Source organism: Neolamprologus multifasciatus, chromosome 5 (assembly GCF_963576455.1).
Source record: "Neolamprologus multifasciatus chromosome 5, fNeoMul1.2, whole genome shotgun sequence".
Classification (NCBI taxonomy): domain Eukaryota; kingdom Metazoa; phylum Chordata; class Actinopteri; order Cichliformes; family Cichlidae; genus Neolamprologus; species Neolamprologus multifasciatus.
This window is the reverse complement of record NC_140443.1, coordinates 29,873,185-29,886,211: the sequence shown is the minus strand read 5'-3', so window position 1 is coordinate 29,886,211 and position 13,027 is coordinate 29,873,185. Positions and strand designations below refer to the sequence as shown.

Sequence of the window (13,027 nt, the reverse complement as noted above, 5' to 3'; positions counted from 1 at the left end):
TCAGGTTTTTCAGGTTTGCGAATTTCATAACTCAACGGGGACGACTGAAGCTCGATTTGGACTCTGCAACGCTCACCTGTCCTGTAGCCTGAGTTGTTGAGGTGGACAGCAAAGGTGTGCGGCTCGTGGTGGGCCTGCCACGAGGGTGAGGAGCAGTTCTCGTTGTTGGTATAGGTATGGTGATTATGCACATATTTTCCCGTCAGGATGGAGGAGCGGGATGGGCAGCACATTGGCGTGGTGGAGAAAGCGTTTGAAAAATGTGTGCCGCCCTTTTCCATGATGTGCCGAGTTTTGTTCATGGCCTGCATAGAGCCTGGGAGGCAACAGGGGGAAAGGGAGAGAAGGGGGGGGGAGGGGAGGTTGTACGAGGGGACAGGAGGGTAAAAGCAGATTCAAAAGCCGGCAATTGAAATGAAAGGGACCCAGGGGGATGTAAAGCATTCAAGAGGAAAGAGAGTGAGATGTTGAACATAGAGTAAAGAGTGAAAATATAAATATAACCCATGAGGGGGGAAAAGCATTATGGATGTGGGAAGATAAAACGAAAGGGGGGAAATAAGATGAGAGAATAAATCTTTTTTTGTAAAGTAACCCATTTGGTCTCCTGTGTACTAAAAGCTTTTCAGGCGGATGGTGATTGTTTGGGGAAACAGATGCTTGACCATAAATTCCTGCTTTTCAATGGGAGTTTTCTCACTGGTGATCACAGGAGGACAAAGGATGTCACTGAGGCCATTATGCAGCCACTCCAGCCCAATACGCTGCTAAAAGACTTAAGCGGGTAGGGAGATGGCCAGGGTTTGGCAACCAGACAATGGAAGCCATAGGCCGCCCTCATTTCATGCCAGCAACAGAGGAGCTGGCAAAGGGAACACATGACTTTGAGTGGGCCAGTTGTTATGGTGCCAAGAGGCAGCATTAGGCTGACTTTCCTTTGCTGATGCTGGTGGATACACATGGACAAAATGTCTGTACCCGACAAAGTGAGCAGAGATACAGATGCATAATCACACGGTAAACGCACATCACAGAGGATGAATGGAAACATTTTACCCAGTTCTATGTCTTGATCATCAGTGAGAATGAGAATGACGTTGGGTCGGATGTTGCGGATGTGCCGGTCCCTCTGCAAACGACTCCTCAGGCGATATCCGGAAAGATATCCCGAGCTCTCAATCTCAGGGAGAACTCCCACCAGGACAAGAAAGAGAAGGAGAGGGAGAGGGGTGGAGAGCCCCCGCTCTGCCATCACGCCACCTCCTCAGTCACCTCCTTAGTGTTTCTTTCAACACAGAGGAGTCAGCAACTTCCTTACTCAGCCTGAGGAAGAGGACACAGAGGGAAGCTGATGAGAATAAATCATACAAACACACGCACATACACAAAGCTGCACGAGTTAAAAACAGCAGATGCAAGCCTTGCCTGACCATTATGGGGTGCTCTTCCGTACAAATGCACCCGCTTGGGCTGAGCTCAGCTCGTTAATCAATCATTAATGATGCATTAGAGTGGTGTCATTGGCTGATTGTAATGATCTCTGGTGATGAGCACATGGCTGCAAGACTGGGGCTAATGGGCCCGGGCTGGAGCCCAGCTCGGGCCTCACCTCATCGTAACGGGGTTAGGGTGAATGCGAAGAACAGGGGAAGGAGGAGTTGGGTGAAGGAGTGTGAGGCAGAGGTGAAGGAGAGACCGGATGAGAGGAGGGAAATGAAGACAGGGGTCATTGAGCGCAGTGACAAGGTGAGGACAAAATATGACTCTAATGGAAATGTTCACCTTAAATCATAAGTAGACAAGGCACACTACAACAGAAAATCCCCACAGTGTGAAAATGAAAGTAGAAGAATAAATGTGGATATGACAGTAAGGTTCATAAAACAGATAAAAACACAAAAACATTGTCTATTTATTGTCATTGTTGCGCAAAAAAAAAATTGAGCACACATTTAACATAACAATTAGAGCCAAGTATGTGTTAAATAGTCTTTTCTTAATTAATCTCTACATGCAGTTTGCCAAAATTACACTTCAACTCTATTAGCTTTCTAATAACTCCTCCTCATTAACAATACATCCCATTAGAGTTTACCATGGCAACTGTTGGTTATTGTGCCCATGCAAACCCACAGTAGCAGTAACCTGACTTTCTAGTGTAAAAACTCCAGAAACAATGACTGCAAGAACTCACGAAAAATCAACAGTAGAATTGACAAGCGCTACAAGCACTGTAGCTAATTAAGACACATCAGTAAGTGGTCGAGATTTAAGAGTCATTTTAATTATCTTCATGCAAAAAAAAAAAACGCTGTATAATGAGGATCACATTTAGTCTCGAAATGAATAAAAACCTTAAATAAAGAAATAAATATTTGTTGTGATCGTTTTTCCACCTTTGTTTACATCTGAACCTTTCGGAACAAAAATCTGCCTTATAAAATGTAGCGCGTTCTCAATTTGATCAAATCCCCAATAAAGTTTAAATAGCATCTAATTTATGATGACACATCAGCAGCTACACACCCCTGTGACCGTAATTAAAAACAGTTTGTAAGCAACAGCAACCCACTGTGATGTTTCGCTGTCATGAGAAGGTGGGGGTTAGGTATATGTGCTGGGAAGTCCACAATGAAATTGTGACCAGAGCAGTCCTCATTTAAAGACAAATACAAAACCAGCACCTTCGTATGTCCTCCGTCTTCCTCCATCGACACGCTCATGCAAGCAAATACATACTATGAGTATATCAATACATGATTAAAATGTAGCAGCAGCTGTTTTTGCTCTGCTCTTCTAACCCAGGGTATGCGGTTCTTCCCAGGAGGAGCACATGAGCTCTAACTTGGGGCTCTGTGCTTTTCTGAATTGTCCCCGCTTCCTTCTCATGTTCCCTCCTTGCCTCCATACCTCTTTCATTTCTGGCAGTGTATGAAAAGAAGGCACCAGCAACGAGGGAAACCATAATAAAGGGGGGGGGGGGGGGGGGGGGGGGAAGAAACCTGCTGAAAGGACACACATTTAACCAACGCTGTCTGCATTCAGTAGTGCAAACGTCATCACCAAAATCATTTCCAGGACATCTAAAGAGAATAAAGAAGAGATTCAGTATGTTGAAAAATTAAAATCATCCTCTGCCTACTGGCTCCTCTTTTCAGGGTGGCTTGTGGTGTAGTAGGTACAATGCTTGCCTTTGATAGTTGTTTATCTGTTTAAAAAGCTGATGTGGGCAAAAGCCATCAGGGAAGGCTACCAAATATAGTCCTGACTTGCAAGAAAACATCCAGTTAGATTTTTCACGCTGCTCTATCAATAGCCAAGTATGTAAATGTTGTGTTATTGTCATGCTATGGTGGTGGATATTTCCTGACATTACTCCCGTGAGGCTTCCTCCTTTGCCCCGATACTGAGAACTAATTGGATTTTCAGGCTTTTATCAGCTCTAACCGACACACACGGTTCTTTCTTTCCAGCTTGCTCTCCCTCTGTCTGTCTTTTATCTGCTCGTATTGTTTATCTCTTCGGGTGGTAGATGCTACATGAAACCCAAAGAAAAAGCAGACGGAACCATAACCTCCAAACAGACAGAAGACATCGCACCTTGAAGACGTGTGGAAAAAACAGATGGACGACAGTTAAGGAACAACATGACCGTGTTGGCTTATACGCATTCATAATGCGAGGCAGGCCATGTTGTGTCTGTAAACTGTAAGCTCGTTTTCCTGACAGAGATCTGCCCACATCAGCTCTTTGTACTAAGTGGGCTGCAAAACAACAATGCTGATTCAGCCCGATAAGACAGAATGAAAGAAGAAATTTTGCCATTTAGACAGAAGCACAAGACAACTTGAGTAAATATAACTCTCAGCAAAACTCATTAAAGGCTGGGGGCTTACAGAGGAAGGCTGTGGGAGTAAGCTAGCAGAATATGAGATCATAGGGAATAAGCTTCTAAAAGCATGTATAAAGAACAAGGATCATCTAAGGTTATACTAATGCCAAGCGATGCCTGAAAGTCAGAGCACAGAGGGAAAGTTTTGCTCTTCAGTCATTCGCTTGTAAAGAGGCTTTAAGAGACAGCAGCACTGCATCACCAGATAAAAACTTAATGCCGCGCATCTTTTATTGATAAGACTGAATTATAAATGTAGTGACAACAGAGCCGGCCATGTCATAGCATGGGCATGATGGTAAGACGGTAGCAAGAGTGGAGGGACAAAAACAGAAACCGGATCGGCAGGCAGATATGTTACACTGCCCGGCAACTCACAGCTGTACTTTACTAGGTCTGTCACAGTTCAAGTGAGGCAGGGTGGAAGCTGGGAGAGTACTTGATAAATCTTCCAAAGACTTTGCAGAGGCGTTAATGTACTTTTCCCCTATAAATAAAACACCTTGGGCTTTGAAACAGGCACAAAGTATGATTCATCCAATCTGCGATCCCCCGAGAAGGCACAAAACACAGACAGAATATGAGAAAACCGAGGAAAAAAAAGACATTTATTACATATTGAAGGAGGACGAGCCATGGCGTACACTTGCAATTTAATCAGCTGTGCTCATAATGCCAATAAAATATGGAGGCGAAAGCCCACAAGCTTAAAGTCAGGCTCCTGGTTTCTTTATCGCCAATGTTCTTAGACAGAGAAAGATTGAGGGGGAAAAGACTCTGCGAGGCAGGGGGAAAAAAACTCTAGGCATATAGTCTGGAGAGAACAAAGCGCGAGCACTTCCACTGCAGACAGATCTTCACAAAACACGAAAACTAGATTCATAGGCCAAGGCTGCCATATAAAACAGAGCAGAATAAAACAGGATGTGTCGCAGAGAACCGCCATATTGTCCTCTGCCTCGTTCTTGACAGAGGAATTTGCCATCTACGGTGCTGAAAAACATAAATGAAGTGGCCAGGAATGTTTAAATAGACACATCCATTGCTGAATGTGGCCCGCTGAAACACTATCAAGCCAATCCCTTTGGTCATAATTGAGCCTGGCAGGGCTTTGCTAATGTGTGACTTTGTTCCCACTGGCCTGCCTAGCTCTGAACAGAATGTGCAAAATCTCCAAGGACCCTTGCATTTACCAACAAAAGTTGGTATTCAGATGCTAATTCTGCAACGGCATGCATCTACGTGAGAGTAACATTCTCTCAGGGAAGTTTGCGCTTGTGTGCGTGCGTGCACGACGGCGTGCGTGCCAGTGGAAGGAGGGGATTGTGATTCTCAATACAGTATGGAATGTTTTTTTCATGATAATAAGAAGCCACGGTCCGTCTCCATTCCTTAATCTATTATTCTCTGCAAATCTCTGTTCCACCATCAGATTTGGGAAAATTATTTAACCCTGCATTTGAGGTATTGGTGGAGCTACAGCAACTGACTTTTGTGGAATTTGATGGCAGCACAATCAATCTGTAAAAGAAGTACTGATATATTACATCATCTTTCAAGTTGATATGCTGACCTGGGCTTATTTAGAAATCTAGCAGCACTACAATTCTTATGCTTACGATCACTTTATCAGTGTAGGTTCAACACCCACGCCCCTTTCTCTATGCATTTTGTCTCTACTCAACTTGAAAATGGTGACTGAGGAGTTAAATCGGCTGTTTTCACATGCAGTCTTAATATATTATTATTATTATTACAAAACACTGTAGACACCCAACCGTGCAAATGTAACTAATAAGGCTAAGGTAAGATTTTGGTCATGAAAATTAAACTTGTACAGTTAAAGGTGCTATTTGGTATATGACTTTCAGAACTACTGGAGACCGAAATAAACAAGTGAGTGAGCCAGTTTAAAGTCCAATGAAATGTCTTAATGAACTGTCATTAACTCCACTGCTCAACTATGTGAAACTTCGTGTGTGTGGCTTCCTCCGCACGTTAAAGCGATGCGTTCACGTAATCAGATGGGTCACTTTCACGTTAATGTTCCTTCCTTTATTCAGTGACAGTGATGGAGAGAGCTATTTGCGTCTTTGTCTTGTGCTGTCTTGTGTATATCCATCTATTAATGTGACAGCATGCAGTTCAGACTTGTGGCATTAACAGATAAGTAAATGTTCCTAGTGCTGAACTACTAAAAAGGCCATCGCAACTTTTGCGGAAAAGTGATAGGGTGCTCATTCAGACACGAAGCCAACACTTTGGAGCGTGATCAGATTAATGTGAAGGAGTGTTTGCCTTCTCTGCTCCCCTTTATGAAACACATTGAGGGTGACTGAGGGTTACTATACATGGTGAATCAGAGAGCAAGGGAAATGAGAGGAAAAAACAAAAAACAGTGGGTTAGATGAAATTAGGTACATAACAGAATGCTTTGGTTGTTTTCTGCAACCATTAGCTGAAGGCTCTGGGCTGCACTCGCCTCTTTCTAAATGTAGATGCAACGATTTCATAGCGAGAGAACAGCTAAAACCCACAGAACAGCTAAGCAAGCAACACACAAATGGAGAATGTTGCTCAGCTAAATTGTTCCATATCAAAGTGTTTGCTGCTCATGTTTAAAAACCTGTATATAGATCCTTCGTCAAGCTGAGACTAATCGTGGTATCAGACTCTCATAATTCATTCTATAAGACAGAATGCTGCTTTCCCCTGTCAGCTGTTTTATGTCTCTATGAACTCTGATTTGACAGTAAAAGTAAAAATGTGGATTTTACGTAGTCACAACTTGTTGTCATTTTTTTGGAGCAGAAGGTCTTGACTCTTGATTCCCCGTAGCACAGCTGTGACCCCAGACAATCTTTTTCCAACACTGACCTCCAAACTAACAACTGATACCAATGCAATGACATCCAAAAACAATGCCTCTTTACTATGTCACAATCCACCACTGGTCAAAACTCTCAGTGCTTCGCTGATAACCCTGAAATCATATTCAATAACTCTCCAGCAGCTCCTTGGTTTAAAATAGAGCCCACACATTCTTCTGATGAATGTGCCTTTACTTCCTAATAACTAACTTTAATCGTTGAGAATGACAAGAGATAATGCAGAGGCTGATCCTATTCACTGAGAAGATTTAATTTAGATTTCCCTCAGGTTCCGATAAGCTCGGCACACTGCAGACATTTTAAGATGACAGTCAGAACCTGCACAGCAATTTTCTGTTTGAATACGCAGACACAAAAGACCAGTGGTTAGACTTTAAAAGTGAGAACATTTGATTTCTGCAGCGATGAAGTGACCCAAGTGTGAAATATTTATTTCTGCACTTAAACTGTTTGTCTTCAGATTTGTGTTTCTTCTCTTGTTAACACATAATATTCTCCCCTCACCTTTAATGCCATGTGGAATGTGCTGCCTAAATGTTGAAATATGAATGTGTGTAAATTTAGCACTTAACACATCATTAATCCTGCAGTGAGTCTGCGGCTCCAGGGGAAGAGGTGAAGTGGTGATGTGCTCTGTCTGGAAATCTCTCTCTCTGCCTCACACTCACTAACAAGTGTTTTCTTTATAGAAAACATATCGAATGCTATACAAGTACAATAACTATATTTGTAGCCATGTGGATAAATGAACAGTTTTCTTATATGTTTTAGGACAACCTCACTGGTTTACACAGACCTCTGATATCAACCCAAATCCAAGGCCTTCAGGAGAACTCGGTACAGGGTAGGGTTGGGCTGACTATCAGAAGCAACACATTAACAAAGAGTTCTTGGATTTTCTTCCACAAATTTGGAGCAACATGCACTTCATTTCCTGTATTCTGGTGAACTGCATTTTTTCTACATCTGTTTATGGTGTAAATTAAGCGATGCAGAAAAAATACACATATAAAGCAAAACTGAAAAAAATCGAAGAGCACATACTAAAATATAACACAATGAAACTCTCAGGCATTCTGCATCATTTTCAAATAATTATTCCCCAATTTTCTCACTAATTATCAACAACATTTCTCATTAAAAGATTATGGCTGCTGAGTAAACACAGACATGATTCACACTGCTGTCCTCTGTTGTTCTTGCCCACTTCCAGTAAGGATGCAACTAATTTAATAGTGTTTAAAACAGAGAAAAAAAATCTGACTGTATGACAAAAGCACACAGAAAATATCCAAAATTGGACACAAAACCAATTAAATATTGGTCATACAAACATTGCATATTTAAAAGTCATCTTAAAACCATTAATCACTTCAATAATCACATTTTTAACTACTGAAATGTGTGCCACCTCCCACTGTGTACAAAATAAAGTCAGATTCGTTTGCTGAGTCAGGCTAATGCTACGAGCCCTAGCAACCTTTCCTGCACACCTTGCACAACCCTGTGCAGAAAGTAGCTACACATCCTGTGTAACACAACATTAGTTGTGCGATTATGTGTAGTTTTATTCTGACGCATCTAACAAACAACTGCTCAATTTCTGCATCCAAGTTTTACAGAACCACGCCGGTTCATGCAGCTTTCACCTGGTTACTTTCCACCTTGCTTTTCACAACTTCCCCTCACACAGAGACAGTGAGGCAGCGCTATAAATGCTACAGCCAAAAGGATAAATTTCATTGTACATTAACAAAACAAGAATAAAATACTTTGCAAGAAACTGTTTCTATCACTTTCATACTTTTTCCTTCTTCGTGGTGATCGTCCTGCCTGAGCGTGCACAAAGTGAGACACTGTGTAGCTGCTAACTGAGATAACACCACTGTGAGTGTGTCAGAGATAATTATCTTTACCTCACAACCTTCACTGGTTGTATAAATGCATAATTCAGAATTGGGGAATTAAAAAAACAAACAAGCAAAAAGACTGAACAAAAAAGACCCCAGACCTACTTCTGAGGGAGAAAAGCCCCACTTGTGTCGGAGTCGTTCATGTTTTTACAGCAGTGTTGGGGGTAGTGGAGTAAATATTAGAGTTTTTGGGTCTTTTCAGAAAGCTACATCTATGTAAGTTGCACTTTATCAGTGACCTCACGCTCATGCCAGGTTATCAAACCTCCTGGAAAGTCTTCACAGAAGGAACGTAGATGCTGGAGGTGGCCAATTACTCCCCATGCTTGCAGACAGAGACATTGAACAGCTTTATCTGGTGGTTGCCACGCTGTGATGTTTAAATTTTGGCCCTAAGTAAAAGTTACATAAATGTAGGGTAACAAATAAAGACGGCAATAAATTATAAATGCAAAAAAACCTGCCCTCAGTAGTCATTTTCTGGTAGTCACGCTATACTCTGACTTCCTCACAAAGCTAAAGCACCCAGACAGACACAAGGGGAAAAAAATCATCTCCATACCTCCATAATCCACAGGGCCCATTATCTTTTAAATGGTTTCAATGCGTGAGGGAGAAAGTGATGGGAAGGTGGGTGAATAGTTTGCTGGAAAAAAATAAGAGGGTGGAGGAGAGAGAGAGGAAGACGAAAGAGAGCGAGGTAGAAAAAGAGACTGTATGATGGTGTCAGTTCAGACAAAAGGCCCAGTCATGATGTGTTCTCGCCGGAGAACAAAGAGCTCTGACAGACTCTGCTCTGTTGACTATAAAAGTACACACAACGTCTCACACGCGCACACATAGACTGAGCGGTAGACACACAAACACACCCGCACTGTGTGTATCAGACTTCAAACTTCTCTTTCCAGTGAGGGGACATAAAAGGAAAACAACAGTTAGGCTAATTATCTCTGAATCTGGAGGAAACGAACAGAATCATATTGTTGTATTGTTCTCAAAGGCATTACAGGGACATCACATATCTACCGTCTACCTTTTGGTCTCCTCAGGGTTTATCAAACTAAATCAGTGAAGATCTTCCCCATAATGGACTCAGCCACACCACAAATAAAAACCTACTGCAGTGAGGATTTCTTTATTAACCAGATTCACTCTTGAACTCTTAAGATGCTACTTTTCACTTTGATTCACACATGTTCACTTTGCTCTTTGTTTCCAGCAGCAACCGGGTGGCATGTAAGGCTAGCGTGGTGGTCTGCAGGATTTTTTGAGGGGCTCCAGTCAGGGACCATTTCAGGGTCACGGCACTTACCCCTCCTCTCATGCACCCCTGCGGTACGCTCCATGAGAGCCCAAAGAGAACACGGAGGTGTTAGAGAAAACACAAACAGAGCCACGATTGTCCCTGACTTGAGTTCAACCCCCCACGGCCCCACCTCCAGGGACTTAAGATTGAGAGAATGAGCAACTGTCAATGGTGTTTTGCAAATACGTAGCTTTTTTCACTTCAGATGGGTTTATTCAGATGTCTGAGGGAAAATCGCCCTGCTTTGCAGTCTCTGAGTGTCCTTGCCTTTCCTGTCCTATTCAGGTTTGTATATGGGAAAGCCATTTGTGATGCATCCGAAAGAGCGGCTCAGTCGCTAGCTCCTTTGACACGGGGGTTGACAGCTGAAACAAGTGAGCACGCTGGTGGACAGGGCAGCCCGCTGAGTGATGACTGTTTCTTATTGGCACTTATTGACCAGTGGCAAAGCCCCCCTACAGTGTGTCACATCTCAGCTAAATGGATAACGGACAAATCAGCCGGGGGCCATTGTTCCACCAACCTAAATACCTCACTGAGACTTCAGAGCAGCCAAATGACTTCTGTATGACATTGTGTAACTGCTGCAGCATTGAAAAATCTAACATCAATCCGCAACGTGGTCTGCTAAGAATTCCATAGTACTAAAAAGCCTTGATGAGAACAATATTGAGATTCCCACAGTGATAATTATCTGCTGAAAGTATGTTGCTGTTATTTTTCTAAATAAGGTTGTGCGCCTTTGGTTTATGAGTTGCACACATCTTGTTCCACTGGACTCACAGGTTTTAAGCTGTCATCTGTTGTCTTTTAATTACATGCCGTTCCTGTCCTATTATCAAATTAGCAGCGGCAGTGGGGACTTCTCCCTCTCTTTATGGCCCAGACTTAATGATGATTAAGGACAATATCAGTTTCAACTTTCAGTAAACAACTGCCGGCCACCAGCTGAATAAATTAAAGACAGCTCAGATAAATCAATACGCTAGTAGGAAGTTACAGTTGAGCTGCTGCTGGAGTAATCACTTCTGTAGACTTGCCAATCTTTTACTTAACTGATAAACAATGGCTCTTAACTATTCAAAGAGGCCCTACACAGCATGGGGATGGCCAGGATCGGTGAGCATGGTGAGGACCATCTTATCTGGAGTTAAGCACACCCTTGGGACTTTGAGAGGTAACAAATGCTTCTTTACTTCTTCACTCCTCCCATTCTCTGTCCTTACCCCCCCCACCTTTGCTAGCTGGCTTTCTCCTGGCCCCTTTGTCAGTGGATTACTGGCTTATCCCTCCCTCCCCTATCGGAACCACACAGGGGGTTAGGACTAGAGCACAGAGGGGAGATCTCCACACAATGATCTGAATTACAGAGGCTTTCTATGTATGGTCACTTATATTCCCCCCCCCATTTGCTCTACTTGGAAATCACCACAGAGTGCCATTCATTGCTTATGGTTTTCCCAGCAGGAATCTTAGGCTACATGCCCAAACCCGGAATGTTTTTCCTCTGTAACAACACAGTTCACAGAGTGTTTCTTTTTAAGCAAACTCTTTGTTTTTGGTTCAGTTTAAATGCAAACATCTGTGTCTGTCTGTGTAAACATCAGCTCTGGTAACACAGAAAAACCAACACAGAAAATACTCATGCATTGCAAACAAACAAGCCACGGTTGAGACCGCAGTGTGTGTAACTCCACACTCTCTACACACACAGTCTATATCATCCCTCTATACTGCGAGAGAGCGCAGGCCGTCTCCTCCTCTACAGGTCGGCATCCATCTCTCTCCATCTCTTCCTCGGGACAGCTGCCCAGACAGCCCATCTGTCTGTCCTGACCTGTGTTTGGGACCATGGGGGGAGCCTAAGTGGCCCACAAAGGGGGTCTCTGGCATGGTGCCCACCCAGTAATGACAGTTAAGCTGCCAGCGACTTGCCTAACAGCTTTGGAGGTCCCTTTGTGGTGCTACAGTATTGATATTGTATTGGGTTGCAAAGGGCTTGGCAGCCTTTTAATGAGAGCTCAGATTGATCAGGCAGGAGTGGGTCTCTCTTTACTGTGGATAATGCTCATCAGCTGTCCCTGCAGGCCTGACTTTCCTGTGATTTGAATTACTGACTGAAAAAGACACACACACACACACCCTTACATGTGTGAACAAATATTAGTAAGTAAGAGCAGAAAGAAGGCTAATATTAAATATTCATAATTACAGTTATTTTTTAGGGGTTTTCACAATTGATTGAACTGAATTCATCATTGTCTCCTTGTGCTTTGGATCCATATGTTTCATTTTATGTCCAATCAATATGCAGTGAAAGAAAGCTGCTTGAGTGCACTTGGCCAAAGCTAATAACCTTCAAACCTGTTGCTTTAAAAATCCAGACGATTTGTAATTAAGTTATTTTGAAGAAAAAAAAAACGTTGTTGCATTTCAAATATGGCAATAATGCACTAAAGTTAAGATGAAATTATTCAAACTTGAAAGTTACTTGCAAAACAAAAAGTTATTTTTTTCATATATATGAATACCCCCCCCCCCCCCCCCCACACACACACACACAATTATAATATCAATAATTATTCCCAGAGAACAATCTCTAACAAACATAAAAAAGAAAAAAAAAACCCAATAATATTTAAATAAATTTTAAGGTAATATATACTTTTTAAAATGTATTCTGACTCATGGTGACACACAGACATACACACTTGCCCAATCAAAGGTAAAAAAAAAAAAAAGATTCAGAGAGCCAGTAAGGTGTTTAAACCACCTGCCTGTCAGCTTCTATAATATCACTTCCCTTTTCCATCCCTCATCCTCCTCTTTACTTGCCTCCACAGGCAAAATTCAAGGTCAAAGCAGAGGCCTCTGGAACTTGACTAGTTCCTATTAGGCCTCCATTAGACCCCTGTCAGAAAGGCAGCCAGCTGTCGCCCTCCTGTAGTGTGATCATGACCCCCACTCAGCCTCTGGAACCTCTCCTGGGATCTGCAGCAGGGAAGTAACAGGATGGGGGAAGAAT

At 42.6% G+C, this 13,027-nt stretch overlaps 1 protein-coding gene across 8 annotated transcripts in view; it reads right to left on the bottom strand.

Moving 5' to 3' along the window:
- sulf2a (sulfatase 2a) overlaps nucleotides 1–13,027 on the bottom strand; it is a 49,498-nt gene that overhangs the window by 12,080 nt on the left and 24,391 nt on the right. For all 8 annotated transcript variants that reach the window (XM_085161297.1, XM_085161294.1, XM_085161293.1 and 5 more), the window contains 2 exons: nucleotides 1,057–1,323; nucleotides 77–316 (listed from right to left, as the gene is read on the bottom strand). In XM_085161297.1, coding sequence (XP_085017423.1) covers nucleotides 77–316; nucleotides 1,057–1,252 — 436 coding nt within the window. In that variant the 5' untranslated portion in view covers nucleotides 1,253–1,323. The remainder of the gene's footprint in view (nucleotides 1–76; nucleotides 317–1,056; nucleotides 1,324–13,027) is intronic.